Below are 27,309 nucleotides of genomic sequence, written 5' to 3' on the forward strand. Positions count from 1 at the left end.
TAACTTATGTTGGACTGAGCAGCTGTTTTTCTTTGACCCAAGGCCTGACATTATCTAACCAAAATGGTGTTTCTGAAGCCAGTTCATAACAGAAAATAGTTTAAATACGTTTCCATCTCCTCTTTAAAATCCATTATATTTCACAATGATACAAAAAACTGTTTTCAATTACATGTATACTGTAATTGCTTTATTGTCAAATAAGACCATTCATTCTAAGAATGTTGCCCTCTCAACAAACAAAATCAATTACCAGTGTTAGAAAAAGTACTAAATTCTCATACTTGAGTAAAAGTAAAGATACCTTAGTAGTTTAAAGTCAAAGTATTTGGTTTAAAATGTACTTAGAAAAAGTATGAATAATTTAAAATCCAATATTTTATGCAAACCAGATGGCACAATTCTCTTGTTTTTTAAATTTACGGATAGCCAGGGTCACACTCCAACACTCAAACATAATTTAAAAACAACGCATTTGTGTTTAGTTAGTCTGCCAGATCAGAGGCAGTAGGGATGACCATGGATGTTCTCTTAATAAGTGTGTGAATTAGACCATTTTCTGTCCTGCTAAGCATTCAAAATGTAATGAGTACTTTTGGGTGTCAGGGAAAATGTGTGGAGTAAAGTGTACATCATTTGCTTTAGGAATGTAGTGAAGTAAAAGTAAAAGTTGTCAAAGTATAAATAGTAAAGTACAATTAACCCAAAAAAACGAAAGTATTTTTACTTAGGTACTTTACACCACTGTCAATTACATTCTACTAGCTCTGACTTTGCTGATAGCTACTTTAGTGAGGAAAAATGTACTTGCTATGAAGTGATATTGGGATCCCGAGTGATGCAGCGGTCTAAGGCACTGCATCTCAGTGCTATAGGCATCACTACAGACCCTCGTTCGATTCCAGGCTGTATCACAACCGGCCGTGATTGGGAGTCCCATAGGACGACGCACAATTTGCACTGCGTCATTAGGGTTTGGATTCTTAACTGACTTAGTTAAATAAAGGTTCAATTAAAAAAAGATATTACAAAATATGTTGTTGTCATACCTAGTTATCTTAAAGTTACACTATGCAGAAATCGCTCCGTCATTTCCTGGTTGTTCAATTGTAATATCAGTTTGTGACAAATCAATTAAGTTTATTGTACCTAAACTGCTGTGAAATATATATAAATATATATATCCCCAAAAATATTGTATTTTTAGCTGTTTGAAGGTGGTGTACAAAACTGAAAGTAAACTTAAGAACGGGAAGCATAGAAATAGCACACATAGAACAGATCTACCACTTCATAGACTTGCTTTCGATGAGAATGACAGATCTATAACTGACATTGCTATGCGAATTTGGTCAGGGCGCCTAGAAAGTCACATATTGCAGCTTTAAGATGAATGCATCTGGATAATTAGTATACTACCTGTGGTGTCAAAGGTTGTTGAAAAGTCTGTAGCAGAACAACTGATTGCCCACCTCAACAACAGCCCCTTCACATTACACTCCATGCAGTTTGGCTTCAGAGCGAAACACTCCACAGAAACGGCCAACTGCTTTCTTCTGGAAAATGTGAAGTCCAAGATGGACAAAGGGGGTGCTGTTGGGGCTGTGTTTCTGGACCTAAGGAAGGCTTTTGATACTGTTAACCATGAGATTCTCATCACAAAATTGTCCAAATTCAACTTTTCCCCTGATGCCTTGAGATGGATGAAATCATACCTTGAAGGCAGAACTCAGTGTGTCAGAGTGAGCAATGAGCTGTCGCCCACTCATAGCTATGATGTGGGCGTGCCCCAAGGGTCAATACTGGGGCCCCTCCTGTTCAGCCTGTACATTAATGATCTGCCTTCTGTCTGTACTGGGTCTGAAGTTCAAATGTATGCAGATGATACAGTGCTATATGTGCATGCAAAGAGCAAACAACAAGCTGCACAAGAACTCACTACTGTAATGGTCCAGGTTACAAAGTGGCTCAGTGACTCGTGTTTGCATCTCAATGTGAAAAAAACTGTTTGCATGTTCTTCACAAAGAGGGCAACAGATGCTACTGAGCCAGATGTCTATGTGTCAGGGGAGAAGCTCCAGGTGGTATCCGATTTTAAGTACCTTGGCATCATACTTGATTCCAACCTCTCTTTTAAAAAGCATGTGAAAAAGGTAATTCAAATAACCAAATTCAACCTAGCTAATTATACGAAATTGTTTGACTACAGAGGTAGCAAAACTGTACTTCAATTCTATGATACTCCCCCACTTAACATACTGCTTGACTAGTTGGGCCCAAGCTTGCTGTACAACATTAAAACCTATTCAGTCTGTCTACAAACAGGCTCTCAACGTGCTTGATAGGAAGCCCAATAGCCATCATCATTGTCACATCCTTAGAAAGCATGAGCTCTTGAGTTGGGAAAATCTTGTGCAATACACCGACGCATGTCTTGTATTCAAGATCCTTAATGGCCTGGCTCCCCCTCCACTCAATATTTTTGTTAAACAGAAAACCCAGACATATGGCAGCAGATCCACAAGGTCTGCCATGAGAGGTGACTGTATAGTTCCCCTAAGGAAAAGCACCTTTAGTAAATCTACATTCTCTGTGAGAGCTTCCCATGTCTGGAATACACTGCCATCAGACACACATAACTGCACCACATATCACACTTTCACAAAATGCTTGAAGACCTGGCTAAAGGTCAATCAGATTTGTGAACATGGTCCCTAGCTGTGTGTTGCCACTTTCCATGTTGTCTGTTGTCTGTAGCTTGTGAGGTGTGGAAACACTTTGTTGCTTTTATGAATTTTGTTTTGCTGCTTTTTGTTCTATGTTGCTCTGTCTGTATGCTATGTCTTGCTTGTCCTATGTTGCTATGTCTTGCTTGTTCTATGGTGCTATTGTCTATATTGTAATTGTTTTTAATAACCTGCCCAGGGACTGCGGTTGAAAATTAGCCGGCTGGCTAAAACCGGCACTTTTACTGAAACGTTGATTAATGTGCACTGTCCCTGTAAAACTAAACTAAACTAAACTAAACTAAACTAAATAAGAGCATCTGCTAAATGACAAAAACATAAATGTGAATAGCAGACAAAGGTAGAAGGGCATATCAGACAGCCCATGTTGTTTGATGTTGTGGATCTGTTTGGGATAAGATACTTCATACAATCAAAATATACAGTGCCTTGCGAAAGTATTCGGCCCCCTTGAACTTTGCGACCTTTTGCCACATTTCAGGCTTCAAACATAAATATATAAAACTGTATTTTTTGTAAAGAATCAACAACAAGTGGGACACAATCATGAAGTGGAACGACATTTATTGGATATTTCAAACTTTTTTAACAAATCAAAAACTGAAAAATTGGGCGTGCAAAATTATTCAGCCCCCTTAAGTTAATACTTTGTAGCAAAAACCTTTTGCTGCGATTACAGCTGTAAGTCGCTTGGGGTATGGCTCTATCAGTTTTGCACATCGAGAGACTGAAATTTTTTCCCATTCCTCCTTGCAAAACAGCTCGAGCTCAGTGAGGTTGGATGGAGAGCATTTGTGAACAGCAGTTTTCAGTTCTTTCCACAGATTCTCGATTGGATTCAGGTCTGGACTTTGACTTGGCCATTCTAACACCTGGATATGTTTATTTTTGAACCATTCCATTGTAGATTTTGCTTTATGTTTTGGATCATTGTCTTGTTGGAAGACAAATCTCCGTCCCAGTCTCAGGTCTTTTGCAGACTCCATCAGGTTTTCTTCCAGAATGGTCCTGTATTTGGCTCCATCCATCTTCCCATCAATTTTAACCATCTTCCATGTCTCTGCTGAAGAAAAGCAGGCCCAAACCATGATGCTGCCACCACCATGTTTGACAGTGGGGATGGTGTGTTCAGGGTGATGAGCTGTGTTGCTTTTACGCCAAACATAACGTTTTGCATTGTTGTCAAAAAGTTCAATTTTGGTTTCATCTGACCAGAGCACCTTCTTCCACATGTTTGGTGTGTCTCCCAGGTGGCTTGTGGCAAACTTTAAACAACACTTTTTATGGATATCTTTAAGAAATGGCTTTCTTGCCACTCTTCCATAAAGGCCAGATTTGTGCAATATAGGACTGATTGTTGTCCTAGGGACAGAGTCTCCCACCTCAGCTGTAGATCTCTGCAGTTCATCCAGAGTGATCATGGGCCTCTTGGCTGCATCTCTGATCAGTCTTCTCCTTGTATGAGCTGAAAGTTTAGAGGGACGGCCAGGTCTTGGTAGATTTACAGTGGTCTGATACTCCTTCCATTTCAATATTATCACTTGCACAGTGCTCCTTGGGATGTTTAAAGCTTTGGAAATCTTTTTGTATCCAAATCCGGCTTTAAACTTCTTCACAACAGTATCTCTGACCTGCCTGGTGTGTTCCTTGTTCTTCATGATGCTCTCTGCGCTTTTAACGGACCTCTGAGACTATCACAGTGCAGGTGTATTTATACGGAGACTTGATTACACACAGGTGGATTGTATTTATCATCATTAGTCATTTAGGTCAACATTGGATCATTCAGAGATCCTCACTGAACTTCTGGAGAGAGTTTGCTGCACTGAAAGTAAAGGGGCTGAATAATTTTGCACGCTCAATTTTTCAGTTTTTGATTTGTTAAAAAAGTTTGAAATATCCAATAAATGTCGTTCCACTTCATGATTGTGTCCCACTTGTTGTTGATTCTTCACAAAAAAATACAGTTTTATATCTTTATGTTTGAAGCCTGAAATGTGGCAAAAGGTCGCAAAGTTCAAGGGGGCCGAATACTTTCGCAAGGCACTGTACTTCTGGAACTACCGAAAGTTTTCATACATTCCCCCTGATAATTCAGTAATATTTGTATGAGACATTGAAACTTTATTCACCCACTCAGAAAGACAGGCAAAAGTTGAATTTCCAATGTGTTGTCATTATGCTTTCAACCATCTAAAAGCGCATCCACATTTCAATGGAAAAACAATGTCTGGTTTTTGGTTTAGTTGTCAGCCAAATGTTTATCACTGCCCTTTCAACCATTTAAAAGTACAGCAAAGTTCAAATGGGCATACAATGTCAGATATTTTGTTTATTTATACAACAGATTTGTAATGACTCTCGTGGGTTGAAGAAGGAGACCAAGGTGCAGCGTTGTAGGCGTTCATGATTTTTAATAAACTGAACACCGCAACAAAATAACAAAGTAGAAAAAATGAAAGCGCACAGTTCTGTCAGGCAACAAAACAGATAAACAGAAAATAACTACCCACAAAACACAGGTGGGAAAAAGGCTGCCTAAGTATGATTCCCAATCAGAGACAACGATAGACAGCTGTCCCTGATTGAGAACCAAACCCGGCCAAAAAGTATAAATAAAGAAACTAGAATGCCCACCCTAGTCACACCCCTGGCCTAACCAAAATAGAGAATAAAAGCCTCTCTATGGCCAGAGCATGACAGTACCCCCCTACTGAATGATTGATGCCCAGAGCTGGAAACACATTAGATCGCTTCCATAACATGTGAACAATATCAGAAGAAAATGGGATTGATGGACCTAACAACTAGAAAATGGGCAGATGTTTTAGTAAGCGGTGTCAGGTATGGTCACCCAACGTTTCCAAGTGTCCCGAAACCTGTCAAAAGTGGCATATGTCTATAAATTAGATAATTCTAGTGCTAATAAATATTTGCAATCCCTAAATGCTATTTTTTCAGTATAAAAACAATTTCTACCATATCATCCTCACTCAAACATTGTGGTGGTGTTATGGGGTAGACACCCTCATGATCTGTGGAGTCCCGGCTTTCGGTGTAAATCAACGTATTCCGTGTAAATTTCATTTATGCTTCACAACGCTAAAAGAAATGGAGGTAAAAGCCATCTTGAAATGAAGTCATTGGCTCGGCCTGCTGTTATACATTCGTATGCCCATAAATGGTAGTAAATCACACCAAAGATTTTAAGGCACAGATCAATAGCCAAGATACTCAGCTTTCCGCAGACACTCTGCTTTTGCAGATATGGGCTACCGTTCTCATACCAGACTGAATTGAATAAAAATCTAATTGGGTCTCCAAATATGGGGACTTTACATTTAAGAGGTTTTAAATTCACGTCTCCATCTCAACCACGCATCTAAGTTAAAGAATAGGACTAAGTCAAAACTTTAAATGTACTTTAAATAAAGTTTGACTTAATTTAGTCCTACTAATAATATATAGACATTAATAGCATCATTGATGATATATGAGTGATAAATATGGTCATTTAATTTGCTCTGTTAAACCTTCCCTTTGGAATGACTTTGATATCAACAGTGAATCTATTTCATTTTTAAGTGGAGATCTCTCAACAATCATTCTCACTATAGCACATTGGCCGAAGTCAGTGACAAATATCCTATATCAGCAGATTTGGGATTGGTTAAAACCCTGGACGGGAGACCAAAGGCTAGCTGTAGATAGATCAGTTCTCCAGTAGGAGGTGCTGCCCAAACTATTGTTTTTTTCTGATAGTGGCTATAACTTTGAAAATCTGATGTTGTTTTAAAGTTCCAAATTCAACATGTTTTATACAAGGTTTGTCTGTTGAAATGTGGTTACTATTATGACATAATCCTGTGATTGAAAGTGATTTACTTTTTCTGAAGCCAATGTATTTTCCTCGTAAATTCCAAGTCACAATACGTTGACAAATTAAGTTGAAACAACATCGATTCAACCAGTTTGTGCCCAGTGAAATAGTACTTACTTCTGATAAATTAATTTGATAAGTAAATACAAACAACTGAAAGCAAACTTGCTCAGTACCCCATATATAAATGTTGTAGTAAGTACAGTGACAACTATCCCCTTCACACTGTATATCAACCTTCAGACAATCAAATAAACTACGAGAGAGAGGGGACAACAATCTGTCCCTGGCTCAGAAGGCCCTCAGAGTTCAACTGCCCCATTACCCAAGATTCCAGAGTGTCCCATTGTTGCAAAAGACAACACATCGTGGCAGAGCCCAGCACAGCTGTCCAAGCTGTAAGAGAATACCCGGCCACACTAAACCACAGCATCAATCTCCAGGAAGCTGACAAGCGCTATGCCCACCTGTTCATCAGAGCTGACCGCGGTCCAGCAGTGTTCTGGCCAGCATCGAGCCTGTGTGTGTCACAACCAGTAGCATGTCAGCGTCAACCCTATTCCCTGTGTTGTCTTCCCCCTTCACTTAACACCACGTTTGCCCCGTCGCTATAATGCAGAAGTTGTTGCAGATAACAGCCAACATAGCTCACACAGGATATCCTTTGTCTTACATGAGATATGACCCCACCAGATCATGTTTTTGATATGTTATGTGTCACTTATATGTGTTCATTTATAAATCTTAACTTGGAATGAAAAGTTTAGCAGGCTGTTGATATAGTTCCTGAACTAGACATTCACAGCTAATTGAGTCCCATGTTTGTAGCTAAGATGGTAAGATGGTTTTCCTGAATGGGCCCAACAGCAAGACTTAAAATCCCTATGGAGTATGAATGAAGACTATAAATCCAGTAGCATACAATACCAGGGAGCTGCCCAGTAACAGCTGACAGTGTGGGGTGTGACTGTGCTGCATGGTTTAGGTTGACATTAAAAATCACATTGAATCAACGTCCCTGATCCCCCTGCCCATAAACCATAAACTCTGTGTACAAGACGTAACATCACGTATATGTTTCCTATGTACCACAGGAGGTACTGTATGTGTGCAACACTGATATTGAGTTACACGTGTAGGATCTTAATTTGATCACTCTTTTGTTGGTGAGAATTTTCTTGTAAAACAGGAAATGCAAACTTGTAGTGTATTGGAGTTTGAAAAAGGCTTCTAAAGTTTGCAGTTTCCACATTGAAATGTCATACTTTATTTGCCCTAATGAAAAAATGTGTCAACCCCTACAAAAATGTCCATTAATTGTAATCCACATAATAATTAACATTTCATGTTGCCGCAGGATTACATCATGTACCATACATGTGTTCAAGAGCTTGGGACTAGAAGGTTTTTTATCTGCATTTTTAACGAACGTGCCATTCGTAGTGCACACAGGCACTAAACAAAACAATATCCCACAATGCAGGTGGGAAAAGGAACACACTAAGTATGATCCCCAATTAGAGGCAACGATAATCAGCTGCCTCCAATTGGGAACCATACTCACACACCAACATAGAACTATAATAACTAGAAATAAAACCTAGTCACGCTCTGACCTATTACACCATAGAGAACCCAGAGGGCACTCTATGGTCAGGGCGTGACAGTTATTGACAAAGCCTTGACCTGTTCAATGTTCTCTACCTACACAGTACTCGAAATACACCAGTTCATGTTGTTAAGTTCTAAAAAATACTATATAAAAATTGCTGACACCATTCAAACCAATGAGGATTCTGAACGTTGAAGACATTTATCTCAGAATCATCTTTTTGCAGATATAACCTTATAGTCCCAAGCTCTTAAATCTTTCTTGCACTAAACAAACGTGTCAGTTGTTTTTATGCTCTTTACTCTACATATCTAACCTATGCAATAATTTGCTCTTCTGACTATTACTGCTCTCATATTGAGGGCAATCATCTACATCTGCAATTTTGGCATTCAGATATGTTCTCCTCAAAAGAAACCCTAACAAACAAAGACAAATCCACTTTAAACTACACTATTCTTGTTTCTATCAGTCATTGTCAGGCTCTATCCTTGCTCTCAGCACCTCTCACTTTCACACCTCACCTTCACACCCCACTTTCACACCTCACCTTCACACCTCACCTTCACACCTCACTTTCACACCTCACTTTCACCCCTCACCTTCACACCTCACCTTCACACCTCACCTTCACACCTCACTTTCACACCTCACCTTCACACCTCAGCTTCACACCTCACCAATCTCTTCTCATCCATTTACATTTACATTTAAGTCATTTAGCAGACGCTCTTATCCAGAGCGACTCATCCCCTACTCTTTCTGCCTCGTCTCTGCTCTTTTGTTCCCCCTCCCTCTTTTTCGCTCGGACTGTTGAGCTCCCTGCCCCAACCCCCCATCCCTTCCCAAAGCCCCCCACCCCAGGGGCACAACACTAATGGTAGTGGGGCTTGGACCTAGGCTCTTAGGGGTGCCAGAGCAGGAAGTTGGGGGGTTTCATGTTACCTGGCCAGGTAAGACCATGTTTGTTTACCATTATCACAGCAAGTCCGGAGGTCATGGGACATGAAAAAGTGCGGTGACTTTGGAGAGTGAAGAATTGTTGACATTTGGAATAGCTGATACCTAATCCTGGCATTGTGTGGGATCCAGCACTCTAGCTCCCTGGCTCTCAACATTCCTCACCCTCCATGGACAGACAGTGCCAGTTTAAAGGTGTGGCAGAGGCCCTTTTTTCTGTCTGTGTTCCGCTATGATCCTCACACCTACAACAACACCATCATGCATGCACACACGCACACATGCACACAAACACATGGTTTGTTTCTTGAACATGACTTAATTACCGCAACAAACGGAAATCAACATCTTGTTCCTCACATATCTATGTCGGAGTGCTCCAGTAGCATGGCAAACTTCCATTCCCATCATGTATTCAGTTCAAAGTCAATTGTTGCACACTCAGTTTATCACTAAATGGAACCATGTCTGTCTGACAAGGTCTACCTCTTTTAGAAGGGAGATGTACCACTACTCTCAAGACGCACAGTTCAAAGAATATGGTGCCCTGTGCAGACGCAGGGTCCATCATCTTCAAAATAAAGTGATTGCAATTGATGGGAACAATTTATCCTACAGATATGACTTGACACAGACATTTTGGAGGAGGGAGCCCTTCCAGAGGCCAAGCTTTCACTGCCCCTGAGAGTTTCTGGAACAGCTGGGCCGGAGGACGTGGTGGCTGTTCCCCTGTAGCATGGCACACTGGACGGACGGAGCCACAGAGTCTCGTAAATCAGGCCGACCAAGAGGGTACTGTGGTGCCGGCCATCTTGGACCCTCTCACGCCATCTGAACTGCTGCCCTGCTTGTGCCTGATGTCACCGAACTAACAGAGCGAGGTACAAGTGTGTTATTTCGGGGCTCCATCCCTTGATGTGCTAAGTATGGTAGTGTGTGCTTCTCTGTCCTTGGAGGCGGTGAGTATAAGTAGAGATGGTCAGAATGCACCGAGGGGGTGTATGAAATAGGAGCACTGCACAGTATAAGCTCAACTCCGCTCATATGAGTATGATTTATGTAACCAGCTGCTTCTCTATGAAAACCAGAGTTTTCCATCTCAATCCTGCCATCTTCATTTGCAGGAATGAAGTGGCCCTTTAATCCCGGGGCTCAATGAGTGGCACATCACTTTGAAAGCTGCCTCAAATGTTATCCCACTGGGCAGTTGTCCTCTGTATACATACATTTTAAAAGGGAAGTAATCTCACCAAGCAGGGGAATTCAATCTGAGCTCTAGGAATAGTGAAAAATGTATTTGGCTAAGGTGTATGTAAACTTCAACTGTACATAAATACATATATACAGTACATACATTCAAACATAACATACACAGATAAATACATAGAAAAAAAGAGAACAAAAACAAAGAAATAGGAGGCATTTGAATAAGTCTGGCACAAAGAGAAGATTATTCACAATCTATATACACATGTACCATTTACCACATAGAGGCTAAATATTTGTGCAATTTTATTTTTGGTAGCCCTTTGTTTTTTATTCCAGGCTTTATCGAAATATTCTGCAAACAGAAATACACAATGGAAACACATCAGTTTCTCCTCATCGCTCAGCCACGTAATGGGAGGTTATATCTGGTGTGCTTTCTGGAATAAGAGCAAGCGTATGTCATTGTAGAAAGGGCAATAGAGGATAAAATGAGTTTCATTCTCGATTTCAAAGGTCAGAGGTCAAAATAGTTACATAGGCTTTCCTCTTGCATTTCACCACAATACCGACTTGTTTCAATATGCAGAGGCAATATCCTTGATCTCAAATCAAATCAAATCAAAATGTATTAGTCACAATGTGCTTAGAAGCCTCTTGGACTTAGACTTGGCGCTCCGGTACCGCTTGCCGTGCGGTAGCAGAGAGAACAGTCTATGACTAGGGTGGCTGGAGTCTTTGACGATTTTTAGGGCCTTCCTCTGACACCACCTGGTATAGAGGTCCTGGATGACAGGAAGCTTGGCTCCAGTGATGTACTGGGCCATTCACACTACCCTCTGTAGTGCCTTGCGGTCAGCGGCCGAGCAGTTGCTATACCAGGCAGTGATGCAACCAGTCTGGATACTCTCGATGGTGCAGCTGTAGAACCTTTTGAGGATCTGAGGACCCATGCCAAGTCCTTTCAGTCTCCCGAGAGGGAATAGATTTTGTCGTGCCCTCTTCACGACTGTCTTTGTGTGCTTGGACCATGTTAGTTTGTTGGTGATGTGGCCTGTTCCTGAGAAAGCAGTATATCGTTCGAGTCGGGCTAAAAAATGTATTCTGCCAGTCCGTGGTGAGTGATCACAGTCCTGATGTCCAGAAGTTCTTTTCGGTCATAAGAGACAGTAGCGGCAACATTTATGTACAAAATAAGTAAAAAAATAAGTTACAGAAAACGTGAATAAACGAACAAAAAACACAATCGGGTGAAGACACGTAAAACGTCTGCCTTCTTCTCCGGCGCCATCTCACCTGCGCACACAGCGATCTCTTGCTTTTAGGTAGGTTATACATAATATGTCTCTCACACACTAATTCACCCTTATTCAAACAAAAGGTTCTCAATTTGGGTTTACGAATACTCTCCTCCACCCATTTTCTTCATATTGCATCCACAGTTGTTTTATGATCATATTTATGTCTCCCTTAATTTGGTTTTCGTACAGATGTTGACTGTCAGACTGTTGAACAATTCAGACATTCCTGCTGAATAGTCCAGAACAGGACACACGCACGTCTGATACGGTTTGGAATACTCTTATAACCAATATCTCTTGAGTGTTTTTGTTTTCCATAAGAGCTCTACTTGCTGATTCGGCCAGGGCAGATGTTTCGTATAGAAAGGTAACATGTTCATCAATAAAGAGACCCAAATACTTATAATTGCTTGTAAATTCAAGAATGTCTTCACCAAAACACAACTGAAAAACACTTCTCTTAGTACCTGCATTTCTAAAATGCATTATCTGTGTTTTTTTCTGGTTGATCATGAGTCTCCATCTTTAACACCAATTGACTGTATGTTTTCCAAGAACATTTGATTTATCCAGCAACAGACAGCTTCGGCTGTAAAGTATTGGCCAGCGATCACCACAGATATTTTTCAACTTTCCCTCCTTTCTCTTCTCCCCTTTAATGTCCTGCATTTCTGGTCAGTAATTGCAGATTTGTAATTATTGTGGATGCCCAGTAGCTGCTGCCTTGGCTCTTCCTGAGGTCCAGCAAAATGAAGGCAGTTATACATTTGAAAAACATTACAATACATTACAATAAATTCATAACAAATTTCACAACATATTGTGTGACAACATGACCATACATTTTGTGATTTGTTCATGTAGGTCGGTCAATGACTTTGTTGATGCATGTATTTCACCAAGGGGCTCCAGTTTTATGGAGAGGCGACGATGGAAAAGCAAAATAAAAGCTATGGAACAAAACCAGTGACTTCTTCCTCTGGCGGCAGGTGGAAAATGGATAACTTTGTGGCTGAAGTTCACAGCTCTGAAGCTTTTACTCTGCCATTGGCTGTTGGACTTGAAAGTGTGTTTTCTCTGTTCCCCCGTCCATTGTATTAGGCTTGTGTGTCCATCAAAACTCTTACACAAACGTGCGTTAACAAATACTCTCTCCAATGTCAACAATTTCTCGTTGAGGCCTCATTCACGGTACAAGATCTTCTCTTACCTTCCAGTGACATTTTTTTTGTCGTTTGTAACCACAGACTTTGTTTCTCCCACCCAGAGGACTGTAGCAAGCGTATTAGATATGTGAAGAATTCCCAGAACAAGACATGATGATTCCTACCCATTGTTAGGAGTGTTCCAGCCCAGTTAACATGCAAACAGTGAGTGCTGCAGTGAAATAGGATATTCTCACTTAACACAGGTTTACTCCAAACTTCATAAATCAGTGCTGAGACGGAAGTGAAGTTCACTGGCTGAAAAGTAAAAGTAAACACTTCTCCCCCACAGATTTTGAGTTCTTCAGTCTGTTTTGTCAAGTCCATCTAGAAATGTAACTTCTATATTGATGAAATATATGCGTTGTGTGTAGGCACGAGTGGGCAAAAGCTTCTGTACGCACTCGAAAACAAATCTTTATTGGGTCTTCGATAATAAAGTCTAACATGTGTAATGTTTAGAAATGTAATTCCACTGTGGCGTTCTAGAGTTAGTAGGTTTTACATGATGAACGACATGCCTTCAGATCTACGTGAGTTCAAAATGGCATCAGCTCCTACACTCTGAAAATAAATGTTTCCTGGAGTTTGCTTTAGGGGTTCTTAAAATTGAAGCTGTGGAGTAACTCCCCTATAATGGATCCTCGAAGAGGACCCCCCTACCTTCCCGTTATTATTATTATTAATAATATGCATAACAACAACAACACAATATTTTAGTTGTCAGTGTTTATAATGATTTTAGTGGCAAAGCAGAATTCATTTATTTTTTTGAAATATGATGTAAACTCCCAGCTGAGTACCAAGTCCAATGGGTATATCCTCTGGCGTGTTGATGTTAATGTGTTGATGTTCTCCGTGTCCACAGCCCCAAGTCCAATGGGTATATCCTCTGGCGTGTTGATGTTAATGTGTTGATGTTCTCCGTATCCACAGCCCCAAGTCCAATGGGTATATCCTCTGGCGTGTTGATGTTAATGTGTTGATGTTCTCCGTATCCACAGCCCCAAGTCCAATGGGTATATCCTCTGGCGTGTTGATGTTAATGTGTTGATGTTCTCCGTATCCACAGCCCCAAGTCCAATGGGTATATCCTCTGGCGTGTTGATGTTAATGTGTTGATGTTCTCCGTATCCACAGCCCCAAGTCCAATGGGTATATCCTCTGGCGTGTTGATGTTAATGTGTTGATGTTCTCCGTATCCACAGCCCCAAGTCCAATGGGTATATCCTCTGGCGTGTTGATGTTAATGTGTTGATGTTCTCCGTATCCACAGCCCCAAGTCCAATGTATCCACAGGTCTGGCGTGTTGATGTTAATATCCTCTGGCGTGTTGATGTTAATGTGTTGATGTTCTCCGTATCCACAGCCCCAAGTCCAATGGGTATATCCTCTGGCGTGTTGATGTTAATGTGTTGATGTTCTCCGTATCCACAGCCCCAAGTCCAATGGGTATATCTCTCTGATGTTAATGTGCGTGTTGATGTTAATGTGTTGATGTTCTCCGTATCCACAGCCCCAAGTCCAATGGGTATATCCTCTGGCGTGTTGATGTTAATGTGTTGATGTTCTCCGTATCCACAGCCCCAAGTCCAATGGGTATATCCTCTGGCGTGTTGATGTTAATGTGTTGATGTTCTCCGTATCCACAGCCCCAAGTCCAATGGGTATATCCTCTGGCGTGTTGATGTTAATGTGTTGATGTTCTCCGTATCCACAGCCCCAAGTCCAATGGGTATATCCTCTGGCGTGTTGATGTTAATGTGTTGATGTTCTCCGTATCCACAGCCCCAAGTCCAATGGGTATATCCTCTGGCGTGTTGTGTTGATATTAATGTGTGGATGTCCTCTGTATCCACAGCCCCAAGTCCAATGGGTATATCCTCTGGCGTGTTGATGTTAATGTGCTGATGTTCTCCGTATCCACAGCCCCAAGTCCAATGGGTATATCCTCTGGCGTGTTGATGTTAATGTGCGGATGTTCTCCGTATCCATAGCCAGAATGATTTTCATCAGAGGTGTAAGGAGGTGGAAGTGTGTGAATCCCCAAAATAGTAATTATACAGATGTTTATACAGATGTTTAACAAATTATACAGATGTTTAACATGCTCACAACAGTATTCATACCTTTTGTTTTTGTGGTGAATGTGAATTTAAAAAACTGTTTGCGGATTTATATTCAAAACTATACACCTACCTCGTCCGTAATGTAGAGGCCTATGTGATTTTCATTGAAGAGGTAAGGGAGGAGGATGGTACATGTGATTTTCATTGAAGAGGTAAGGGAGGAGGATGGTACATGTGATTTGCATTGAAGAGGTAAGGGAGGAGGATGGTACATGTGATTTTCATTGAAGAGGTAAGGGAGGAGGATGGTACATGTGATTTTCATTGAAGAGGTAAGGGAGGAGGATGGTACATGTGATTTGCATTGAAGAGGTAAGGGAGGAGGATGGTACAAGTGATTTTCATTGAAGAGGTAAGGGAGGAGGATGGTACATGTGATTTGCATAACATACCGACACTAATTGAAATACCTTTATGTACCTCCTTGTCTCTCTCCCTGCAGACACAAACAAAATAAAGTGAGCAGTTCAGTCATCTGCACCCAATACATCCAGCCTTCAACATCTTATAGTATGCATATTCTTACCTCTTTGTTCATTGATATCCATTGAATTGTGTCCAGTAGTCCCCCACAGACCAGTTGACTAAAATGGTTTGGATGATCTTTTATCCACTGTTATTTCAGAAACATCCTCTAGCCACCCTGAGACATGGAATGTCAGTTTGAGGTCAAACTTAAGACAATACAGATCATCCAGAGTCTTGGTAACCACTCTAGCTATGTGGTACGTAGATGGATATGCTGAATTTCTGGCTTTAAAATACATTCAAAATCAATAGCAGCCTAAATTAAATATTCACCTAAAAGCATGTTTCAAAAACAGTTTGCTCCATAGCACCATCAGGGAGTTTGTCCTTTTTCAGCATGATGCTCCTGTGTTGACATGGTTCCAAGTTCGCATTTGTAGCGCTTATGTTGACTAATGAGAAAAATGCCAATGGCCATGGTGTGAGAATCGCCCGCCATGTGGCACATGTGGATGGTCTGAATGTCATACAGAGCCGCTCTACAGCTCCAGCATTCGTGTGGTTGGCATTCCTCTACAACTAGGGAGAGGCGGTATCATACAAACTCCAACATCCGACTCCTTTGTTCAATGGTGGTGAGAGGGCCAAGTAGCAGGCATTACAACAGTGATGCTATGCCAGAAGCCCCAGGGTAATAACTGGCCCACCAGGAGGTTTTGTCTGGCCCTTGACATTCATTAATTTCATGAGCAAATAATCTTCCCTAGCGATTTGTATCATCAACGTTTTTTAATACAAAAGTGAGCTCACAGACACAGATGAAGACATACTGTAGAAATCATTAACCTTGTTAATTATTGAGATATATTGTGCGAGTTTCTCATGTTGTCAATAGTTGTCTTTTGGCCTGTGACCTTTTCAACGGCCCACTAATTCATATGGTTGACCATCAGTGCATTTACAGAGGTCCATGATTGATTTTTCCTTTCTTTCATAAACACCCTCCATGAATTCATTTGAACCGTTGACAGCAGCTCGTCCATCAATTTTTTATTTATTTCACCTTTATTTGATGGATTCCTGAACCATGAAGAAAGACAAAGAAAGAAACAGAGGCTGAAGAGATGACATGCTATAACGTAGCACATTACCAGTATCTCAGGTGGTACATGTAAGTGATCCTGTCTTGAGTTTGGGGAGAGACCGAGCCATAAACTCTACCCAAGGCTGAACGTGACTTGATTAACATTAATCTGGAACGCTGGCGCTGCAAAGAGAGAACTGACTGTGGCAATGCGAGCATGGCAGTGCGTGTGATGGTGAAGCTGAGGCTCTGTGATAGACAGTGCTTGACTTGGGCAGGAGCTCACCGGAGTTGAGTACCGGCACCTCCAATGCCTCCCAAGGGAGGCCAGTTCGGATTTGACTTCACACCAATCAAATCACATCCTAAGCTAAACATCTTCATTGTCAGAAAAACGTGTCTGTTTCTGGTCTGCTTGTGTTGATGTCCTGCAGTAGCTAGCTTGCTAAATTGTTGCTTTTCCTAAGCCATGGGTGGAGATGGGGATTTGGACTGGTGGTTTTGACTAAATTCTCTGTACAGGCCAATGATTATGATGGCAATTCTGATCTAACCATAAATTAATATATTTTGTCACTGGCCTGAGACGATTGAAGTTCATTATGTAGTCAAGTAGGCTCACATTAACTAGCTAGCTAACTTAGCTGGTTCATTTTTGACTATGCGAGGGTAGTTAGGCTAGCAAACATTTTAGCTAGGTAGCCTATGAAATCTACAAGCATACTGTATGACAGAGCCATAGACCGTTTTTCCCACTTGAAAGAGAGGATGATGGGATTGGCATTCAACCAGTCTACAAGTAGTATGAGTCAACTTTTCTTTTTTTAAACTTGGGCACGCACACAGACATACACAGACAGAAATAAGTACCATGGACATCATATTTAGCAAAATTGATTGGATGAAATTGTTTTTGGTATCTTTGTTTTCAGTGTAATAAACTAAGCATATACAGCTTTGCTGATTTGATGTTTAAATGCTTGAGTTGAGATGGTGCTGGAATAGCGGAGGCAGTGCTCCTGTTGTCTTTGTGCTGACTTGCGGTAACTCCGTGGTAGCTCATTGTCCGTCAGAGGCTGAAGGTCACGCACAGTGACAACTGGAGCCAGATTACACACTCCATAAATGGTGTTTTTAGGAGAATGTTAATGACAGCTCCGCTCGATCTCTATAGCAACCAACAATTTCTGAGTTCTTGCCTTCAGTTTATGCGTTAACCTCACAAATATACCTAATAGGGACACGAAAGGCTATCGAGTGTCCCGTCGCATGTTCCGAGGACCAGCCTGCTCACACGCTTTGCAACAGGTCCGAGTCAGATACGTGGTGCCGACGGCATGGGAACAAGACTCACGTTTTCCATATGAACAGTTCTGGGTGGCACACTCAAACAAAACATTGGTCTGTTATTGCCTACACAACAATCTATTATGCTATGCCCTTTTTTTCATAGGCTATATATCCCATTTAAACAAGCAATTGTTTTTACCCACGATGTCGCTGAATAATTTTCCACTTAGCCTAGATGCAGTAATTAATTCACCCAAACACTCCATGTAGCCTATTTTACCTGCCAATTGCACGTCATCCCCATTAACTGCTAAAAACAAAAATGTCTCTGAGAATATTCCTTTGTTGGGGGTTCTCCAGGGAGTGAGAGACCCTCCACCTCTCTCTTGTCATTCATCACTTTTGCCAGAAGCTGATATTAATCTACAGCTGTCCTGTGCTAAACTGAAACACAACCAAGAAAGGGAACACATGACGGCAGCCTCACATTATTTTTGTTTGAATTTGTTGAAATGGTCTTTTCTTTCCCCGATGTCCTTTTCAGCCCCCTGATTCTTATGACCGTTCCATTGCTTTTTCTCCCTCCGATCATTAAGTTCTGTGTTAATTGTGGCCTGTTTGTATGTAGCCTTTTGAATGTCTTCGAGGAGAAAAGTATGTCCTTGGAGAAAATAGAGACGGTATTGAATATAGTGAAAGAAATATCCCCTGGCCTCTTACATTTGAACATTTGAGTCATTTAGCGGACACTCTTATTTAGTGACGCACAGTTGGAGCATTCATCTTAAGATAGCTAGGTGGGACAACCACATATCACAATCACAGTCCATTTTTCCTTAATAAAGTAGCTCTTCTCAAGAACAGCTTAGTTGAATGTTCTTGAATAGTATTCTTCCAGACAAGGTCAAATACTATTCTGTACAAATACTTCTTAAGACTTTCTGCTGGTGTTCGGTATTGAATGCTCTTTAGAAATATGTCTTTACATTGACAAGTTGAAGCATCAGCATCTACAAGAGAATGATTTCAGGTTAATGCAAACCCCAGTACACTGACATTGCATTAGGTAGTGGAAGGTCAAAATTGAACACCTAAAGGAAAAGTCCACCCCAAAACTATCTTTTGGTATTTGTTTCATTAGTCCATTGTTGTCATATGATGCAAAACACAGCATCACATGATGCAAGTTACATCATAGGGGATAATTTCTGTATTTTGAAGGCTAAATATCTTGAGAACTTGATTGCTGACAAGTAAAACATTTGTCAACAATGGACTAATGAAACAAATACCAAAAGTTTGGGGGTGGCATTTTCCTTTAAGTTGTGCTTGCAGATGGCTGAACGATATCTATTTTGTACACATTATATCATTGACGAAACTAACCAGAACTCACATCATCAAACAGGATAGTTTTCAAATTAACTGTCTATGAAATTGTGTATTCTATAGACTACGCATTTTATCTCTAAAGTTGAGTTTTAATCACATTGTCCCATTGCTTTATAATTACAGGCTGAGGCATACAACACATTGACATTACATTACAACTGGATCAAGAAAAAATACTTTAAAAGGTCAATATATTAATATGTTCACAATATACCATGGATAATGACTGATGTTGACTTATACCTGGGATGACTGAAAAACAATGGGGAATAAGTACATAAAGATCACATATACTGTAGCACTGCCCAGATATGGCACACAGACATACATAGCACAGTTGTGCGTATCCACTTCTGCTACCTCCTGTCCACCCCGCACCTCAAAAATCACCAGTCAAACCAGTTGTTCCCTGTGGGTCAAGGTCCAGATTTGACAAAATGCTCAATTTATGAAGACCAGAGCCCCTGGTCAAAAACTGTGCAGTGACACTACAATTGTGTGTGTCCGTTGAGTACTGAAACAGTTGTCGTTGACAGCTGCTGGGGAGCAAGACAGAGTCAAATGGCTTCAAATAGCCGCTGCTCACTTCAGTCATGTTAGAGAATGCTCCTTTCTCTTGCTCCTCTCCTTTCATATATATATATATATAAAAAAACACAATAGCAAATAGTGTTTTCCAGTCTGAGTATGCTCTCGTCAAATCAAATTTTTTACTTTCCAGTTTCACTCTTTTTTTCTTTTTCAACAAGTGTCCTCTTTGGAGGAAAGTGTTCAGTCTTGGCCAGATAACATTTTGTCAGTCACACCACAGAGCATTTCTGGCAAGCTGTCCAGCAAGTCCTGCATGGTTTCTCCCCTCCTTTCTCTTTAGTAGGAGAGAGTTTTAGATTCTCCCCCTTGTCCACTGCATTTCCAGCAGAGAGTATCCGAGTCATTTCAGCTGAGGATGTTTCCGCCACTGAAGGTGTAGCGTCGAGCTGCAAGTGAGATTAGAATCTGTTACAGAAAATGTCTGTCAATATCATACAGTGCAGAGAAACACAGAGGCCAGCTCGGGCCTGGGAGGGCAGCAGAGCTTTAAAACCAGTACAAGTCCTTGCTCTTATCCTGGACCTGCAGACCTGAGAGGAAAGAGAGAAAAAAAGAGAGAAAAGAAAAAGGGAGGGCAAGAGAAGGATTAGGAAGAGGGAGACCAAATGGCTTATATGTAGAAGCAGGAAGCCCTTAAAGCAGAAAAGTGGAAAAGCATATTGCCTCCCAGGAGAAAGAAGAGACAGAGAACTCGACCTGTTAAACCCATAAATACATTGGTCTTTCTTAGTGTTGGAGAGTGGCCTTGACAAGACAACTGTTTTTCCCCCCGGGGAGAACAAAACCCTGCATAATGTTATGAATGGAAGCATAAGCCCCGTCGTGAAAGGCGTCACACAGTTTCTGAACTTGTGCATTCAATTAATTGGAGAGCGTTCAATAGTAGTCATGAATGTTTGAGGAAAATGAAATGATGCAGGCTATTCTGAAGTGCACTTGGAACAGCTAGTCCTTTATGAAGAGTTAACACTGCATGTTGTGTGCGGTTGTTGTTATCGCTGTTGTTGTTACCTGCATCCACATTGAGGCCGATGCTCTGGCTGATGTCTGCCCCTGTGAACGCCCCAGTCCAGGCCGAGCTGACTGACTCGCTCTTCCCAATGTCACACGGTGAGGCACTGGGTCCGGGGACAGTGGATGGAGGGAGTCGGTGCGGCCGGACAGAGGGCACCAGCAGAGAACTGTAGCGGGGGTCAAAGTGCGTGCCGTAGACTTCGTGCATGCTGGGTCGAGGGTAGGGGGAGCCCTGGGTGCCGATGGCCCCACCGAGTGAGTAAGAATGGTGGTGGTGGTGTGAGTGGTGCCAGGGCTCTGGGGTGGCCTGGTGGAGGTGGCTGTGTAGAGAGGCAGAGGAGTAGGGGTCCCCAGGGAAGGGTATGTCTGAGTAGGAGGATCCTAAGGCACTGCTCAGGGACGAGGGCTGGTACGCACTGTTCCAGAAGGATGGGGGGAAACTCCTCTGGCTCATCGGGAATAATCCATCTGGGAATCCAGACACATTGAAATGCTCAATCACAGATCAATTAAGTGGTAAAGACAATGAATGTATCTGTGGGTGAGGATCGATAAGCCAGTTCTGAGAATATGGCAACAAAAAAAGCGACTAGGATCATTCAATTATCAATTCATTTGAAAGGATGAAATAAAGGAAAACATTGTGAAAAAGATGCATGGATAAATATTGTTGTTGTCGGTTATTCCTGAAGGTTGATCAAAATTGGAAAATGATTGGCTACATAATATTGGTCATATAATTACATTTTATATTAATTAATTAAGGAGTAAAATGCAACAGAACAAATTATAGCTTACCAAACCCTCACTACAAATTCCCCTACAATATAGTGAGTAAGTCTGAGCCCTACATTACACAGAACAGCGTGTTATTATTTTCAACTGCCTTTCCATCAATGTTGTTTTACTTTGCGATTCCGTTGCGATTTTGATCCAACACAAATGAGAGTGAATGACTGCAGACTAAAACTGAAACTATGGGAGCAAACAGAGGAATTCGTTGATTTGTTCCGAAAAAAATCCAGTTTAAAATGAAGTGTATTTGAGTAAGATGTGAACACAATAATATACAAAACACACACACACACAAAAACTCACTTGCATGCAAGACATACATACAAGTCATTGTGATCAAATGAAACCGCGTGGACAGGTGTTTGGAGTGGTTCGGTGATCCTCTCCATGAGGTGGATGTAGACCTACCTCGTGCAGACTTGTTGCTCGCCGACCCGTGGACGTAGCTGGTTGGCTGGCTGAGGGCCCGGCTGAAGTGCTCGTCCACCACCGAGCTGATGTCCCCGTGGAAGTAGGTGAAAAGCACGCATCGCGAGTTCAGGTACTCGGCCTCCGGAGGGTGATCCTTCTCTCGCGCGCAGTCTTCCTCCTTAATCGTCGGCCCAGGGAGATTTGAGAACGAGCTGCCCCCGCTGATGCTCTCTTGCGCTTCTTGCATTTTGGAATAAAATGCCAATTTCTGAAACATCCGTTAAAAAACGTCAGAATTGAAAAGCCTTGACACGCATTTGATACGAATTCCTATCAAGGCAGTTACCAATTATCAATTTGAATTTCACCTGCACATGATCATTTGATGGGTCACGGCCAGGCATTACTAAAGGCTACCCTGGAGAAATTAGGGTTAAGTACCCTGCTCAAGGGCACATCAACATATTTTTCATTTTGTCGGCTCAGGGATTGTCCAACAGTTGTGCAATCGCGTTATATTGTGGCATCTGTGCGCTTTTTAGGCTATATTCAAAATGGCAGGTACTTATTAATAAGTTTAGTATCCTCTCCTCATTCATAGGCCTACTCAAAGAGGAGGCAGTGGTTGGATTCAAGTTCAAAGCTATTCAATTTAAACCCGTGAGCATATTTGTTAATTTCTTAATTATGAACCATCAAATCAAATTGTATTTGTCACATGCAACACGTTTAGACTTCAGAGCGAAATGCTTACTTACGAGCCCTTTCCCAACATTGCAAAGTTAAAAAGTAAGAACAGTTAGAAATAGTAACACAATAAAACAACAATAACGGGACTATATACAATGAGTATGTCACCGGTAGATGAGGTAATTGAGGTAATATGTACATGTAGGTAGGGGTAAAAGTGACTTAGGCAATCAGGAGAGATAATAAACAGAGTAGCACCACCATATGTGAGCTTTGGAGCGTGTCGAAGTGAATCCCAGTATTCCCTTTTCTCTCTGCATACTACATTTAAAGAAGACGTTCGCACTATTTGACATCTGAAAACCAGCTCTCTGTGCAAACAAAGATCTGAATTTGTATATTGACTGTGAGAGGTTTTAAGAAAGTGGCACAGCTTTAAGAGGGCCTTAGCACCAATGCACGTCTGGAAACCGAATATCCCAAACGCCTTACAGGTTCTTGTGCATGCACAAGCAGCATTCATTTAATCTACAGATATGTATCGCAGGATGTGCGCCAACGAAATCGTTACCAGAGCACTAATTACATTTTATGTAGAAAAGTGGACACGTCCAGACAAAATAATTATTATGAATGTAAAAAGTAATAAATTACAGCCTACAGATTAAAACAATAAAATAATAATAATTGTACTTGACGAACGATTAATAAAAGTTGCGAACATAGCCGAAGCCTAAACTCTATTAATGACCCATAAGTATTTTGTATTGATTGGTTAATAAAGTTAATAAAGGCCTTGGCCTTTTCAATCTACATATTTGAATAAGCCTATCTAACCCATAACCTACAGATTGCAAAATATCCTAATTGAAATGGCAATAGAAGACGCAATCAAATTCAGTAGCCTAAACGGAAAAGTATGCAATAGCCTGAGTGATTCGATTTTGCAGGACAAGACCGAGGGAGAGCGATAGCCTAAGCAACTAAAACAAAAATATATATGTTATCAACTAAAAATATTATCACGCAAATTAGGTACGCTTCTGAATAACAATGCAAGGAGGAATGGCTATCATTATTCATTAAGGAAACATCAATCAAAAGTAAGGCTAATAAGTTCCTCTTAAATAGGTGTAACTGTAGGTAAGGAGGACTATTGTTTCCACAATCGACTGAAGGCTGTCATGGAGAATCATTTTGAGAGTGGACAATGCCAAAATACAGCAGGCCTGGATAAATCAAATGATTTATAATAATGCGCAATTCAAGTTTTTCATCAAAGTCTGACAAAACTTTCCCTGAACCAAATCTGCCAGTAGTTTAAACAACACATCAATAACGTACCTGGTGATGATATGGGCTATACGCTGCGGCAAAATAAGGCTGAGGTGGTGGACCATACACTTGATACATAACATCCAAGCAGCTCATGGCTAAAAAAGCGAATTCTCACGGATAGTATTTTGACGGAATAAGCAAAATCTTCATTGGAGATTGTAGACGGGGAGAGGTTAAAGTAACTTGGAACGTTGGAGAGCGGCGTTTCTATCCCAATTGCGCTGCGCGTCCTGCCTTCGGTCTTTACGCGCCGTCAGTGCGACAGGAACGCGTGGCGGCAAAAGTAAAGTCATTACACAGCCAGCCGTTTTGACGTGTCTCTGGACGAGCCTGCATCCGACCAATGAGGGAACAAAAGCACTTCACAACCAGGTGTATTTTATCCAAAGTCTGCAATAAACATTTCATTACCGCCATGAGCTGCGTGATGCTAAATTAAGAACAATGGAGCACTGCCAGATAGGTCACTTACTGGAGATCTTAGTACACCCAAAATGTTGACTGTAGTCTAAAGTCATCCTGATATCAACTGTTACCTGTAATTCATTCCTTTGATATGCACCTGCATGTTACCTGTATATAATCTTTATTACAGACCAATATGTTCATTTCATACATGTTATGTTTAATTTGTAGTCCAAGTTACATTGTCCAAAGTTTGGTAAATAACATGCACTTGATGTCAATCATTTCGAAACCTAAACCTTTAGAAAAAGTACATTTTCAAATACTTTTACAGTTTGATGGGCCCTGGATAGGAAACCTTGAAGCATCAAGCTTCATGGGTCTGTGGTATGCCGTATAGGTCGATTAATAACACTATTTTATGTCCTTTGCTAATGGAGACTTTAAAGATAATCCCTCAGTGTATATCAGGACCTGCATCCTATACAACACCAGTATACTGTAGTCAATTGGGACAGTAAATTGATTCACCCAAATTCCACCCCCGAGTACAATAAGACTCTGAAATGTCAATATAAGGAATGTAACATAATGATGTTTTGTAGTGTTAATTAATTATGTAAACAGATTAAATACATTAAGGAGAGGAATGCAGGACTCCAACCCCACACTGTGCCACAATCCCTAGGTGGCCTGCCAGATTCCAAGGCCAGAGGTCAAACAGTTTGGTCACAATTTGTGTCGGGGTCAGAGTGCATTACATAGTTTGAATGATAAGAATCAACAACCACCTGTTTCTCATCAAATATTGGGAGGTAGACATTTTTTTTCTATCTTAAAGTACAAATGAACTCTATCCATTTCCAATGACAGTTATTGCCAGGCACATCCTTGATTTTATTAGGAATCTGTCTGGAATGTTTGGTATTCCTGTCCTCTGTAAACGCTTGGTGGATTCAGGTTCCTTCAACCAGCTCTGGCCAGAGAGATGGAGGAGGTCACACATTTAGATCATTTCACAACAAACAATAATGGCACTGGATTGAAGCCGCTAACATTATAGAAATGCTGCTCTAGTCTATTGTGAGACAGGTAATGACAATTCATATGCAAATACTCTCCCTAATTATTTATTTAACCTTTTCAACAATTGAAGGGACACAAACCTATTGAAAAATTCCTACAAAATTGTCTGATGTTGGACAAATCCCATAAAGGAAACACAAGGTAAAGATGATTCTAGCCCTTTGATGGCTAGTTGGATAAGAGAGCGTCTTTGCACCCAATTATCCTTGTTGACTGTGGCAGAAATATGACCATGGGGGAAACTCAGCCCAGTGCTGTGACAGGGAGAACCAGGCCCCTAACACATCAGCCCTCTTTAACACACAATTAACAGCTCAGCTCTGATTTCAGATGAAATCTGGCTCCCAGCATCACTGCATGGTTGGAAGTAACACTCTGGTCACAGCAGTGGAATGAATGCATGCAACACATGCTGACTTTACACTTCGTTCAGACCCGCAGCGTCACTGCATTTTGGTAAACTAGAAATACATTCATTTCCAATGGAATTCTGTGTTTGCCTTGCAGCAGTGCGTTCTGTGTGGTGCATCAGTTCCGATTTATCCAATGCATAAAATGTTATGCATAGACTTGTCCGAAATAGTAGCAAAAGGTGAATGTTGAACTTTTGTTGCGCACATATCCACACATTTTTTGGGATTACATCATGGAACAAGTTTGATTGCAGAATGTATTACATTGTTAGCATTGTCTCAGATCTACAAACAAAGTACTCTGCATTTTTAGAAGGGCTTATTCCAGCACTTATTTAACTTATTCATACGCTCATCGTCTTTGTTCGTATCATAGTCGTCATCATCTTCATCTTCATCAATATTTCAAATCTTTAACAGTTCACCAATTTTATTACATTCAAATGTCCTCGCTGGATTTTGTGAGAGGGCCTATAATTAAGCAATAATGCACGACGCAACACAGAGTGCCTGGATACATCCCTTAGCCATGGTATAATGACAAAGGCCGACCACAGACCCCTGAGGTGCCTTATTGCTATTATAAACTACTTACCAACGTAATTAGAGCAGTAAAAATAAATGTTTTGTCATACCCTTGGTATATGGTCTGATATACCACGGCTGTCAGCCAATCAGAATTCAGGGCTCGAACCACCCACTTAATAATGTGATTTTTAGTGAGCTAAATAATTGACTTGAGAATTCACTGGAGGTAGTGAAATGGTTAGTAAAGACAGACAGGCATATTGCAAAGGGAACATTTAGGTGAAAGGGGAACATAAAGGTCTTCGACCATGATAAATGTATCTCCTTTCCTGCGCATTATACTCACTCAGAGCTCAGCGCAACCACACCTGTCAGTCAGATAACATTACCATTTGCAATAACTCTCCATTTCGGATGTAACAGCTCAGAAACAATGAGGTGGTTTTATTTCGTGTAACTCGACATGGTTTGTATTTCAACACAAATTGTTTTTTTTTAGACAAGAAACGGAAGGTGAGTGTAAACACCAGGCTAATAGGAGCTAACTCGCCAAGACAACAGCACATTCAACACATCTAATGGTGGTAGAGAAGAGGTGGAAAGGAGGGGAGGTGGAGTGCACTTCACAGACTGCTTTTATTTCTTGTTGTGTTCAACACGGGAACTGCCTAGACCAAGACTCAAGTCTAAAATCATTATTTGGTCCCCTGATGGAGAGGGATCCTTGGCCCTGGCCTTTCATTTAGGCTATAGGTAATCTGCCT

At 41.1% G+C, this 27,309-nt stretch overlaps 1 protein-coding gene across 2 annotated transcripts; it reads right to left on the reverse strand.

The window, feature by feature from the left end:
- Positions 1-16,422: 16,422 nt before the first annotated feature.
- vgll2a (vestigial-like family member 2a) lies at positions 16,423-24,444 on the reverse strand. 2 transcript variants are annotated; one of them, XM_046299405.1, is made up of 4 exons: positions 24,120-24,444; positions 22,083-22,353; positions 20,877-21,347; positions 16,423-20,251 (listed from the first exon to the last, which is right to left on the reverse strand). In XM_046299405.1, exons 1-4 carry the CDS (start codon positions 24,204-24,206, stop codon positions 20,211-20,213), a joined length of 870 nt encoding a protein of 289 aa, XP_046155361.1. In that variant the 5' UTR covers positions 24,207-24,444; the 3' UTR covers positions 16,423-20,210. The 2 variants fall into 2 exon arrangements, with proteins under 2 accessions (XP_046155361.1, XP_046155360.1); XM_046299404.1 differs by having other exon boundaries at positions 16,423-20,395.
- Between the last annotated feature and the right edge of the window lie 2,865 nt (positions 24,445-27,309).

Source organism: Oncorhynchus gorbuscha, linkage group LG14 (genome assembly GCF_021184085.1).
Source record: "Oncorhynchus gorbuscha isolate QuinsamMale2020 ecotype Even-year linkage group LG14, OgorEven_v1.0, whole genome shotgun sequence".
Lineage (NCBI taxonomy): Eukaryota > Metazoa > Chordata > Actinopteri > Salmoniformes > Salmonidae > Oncorhynchus > Oncorhynchus gorbuscha.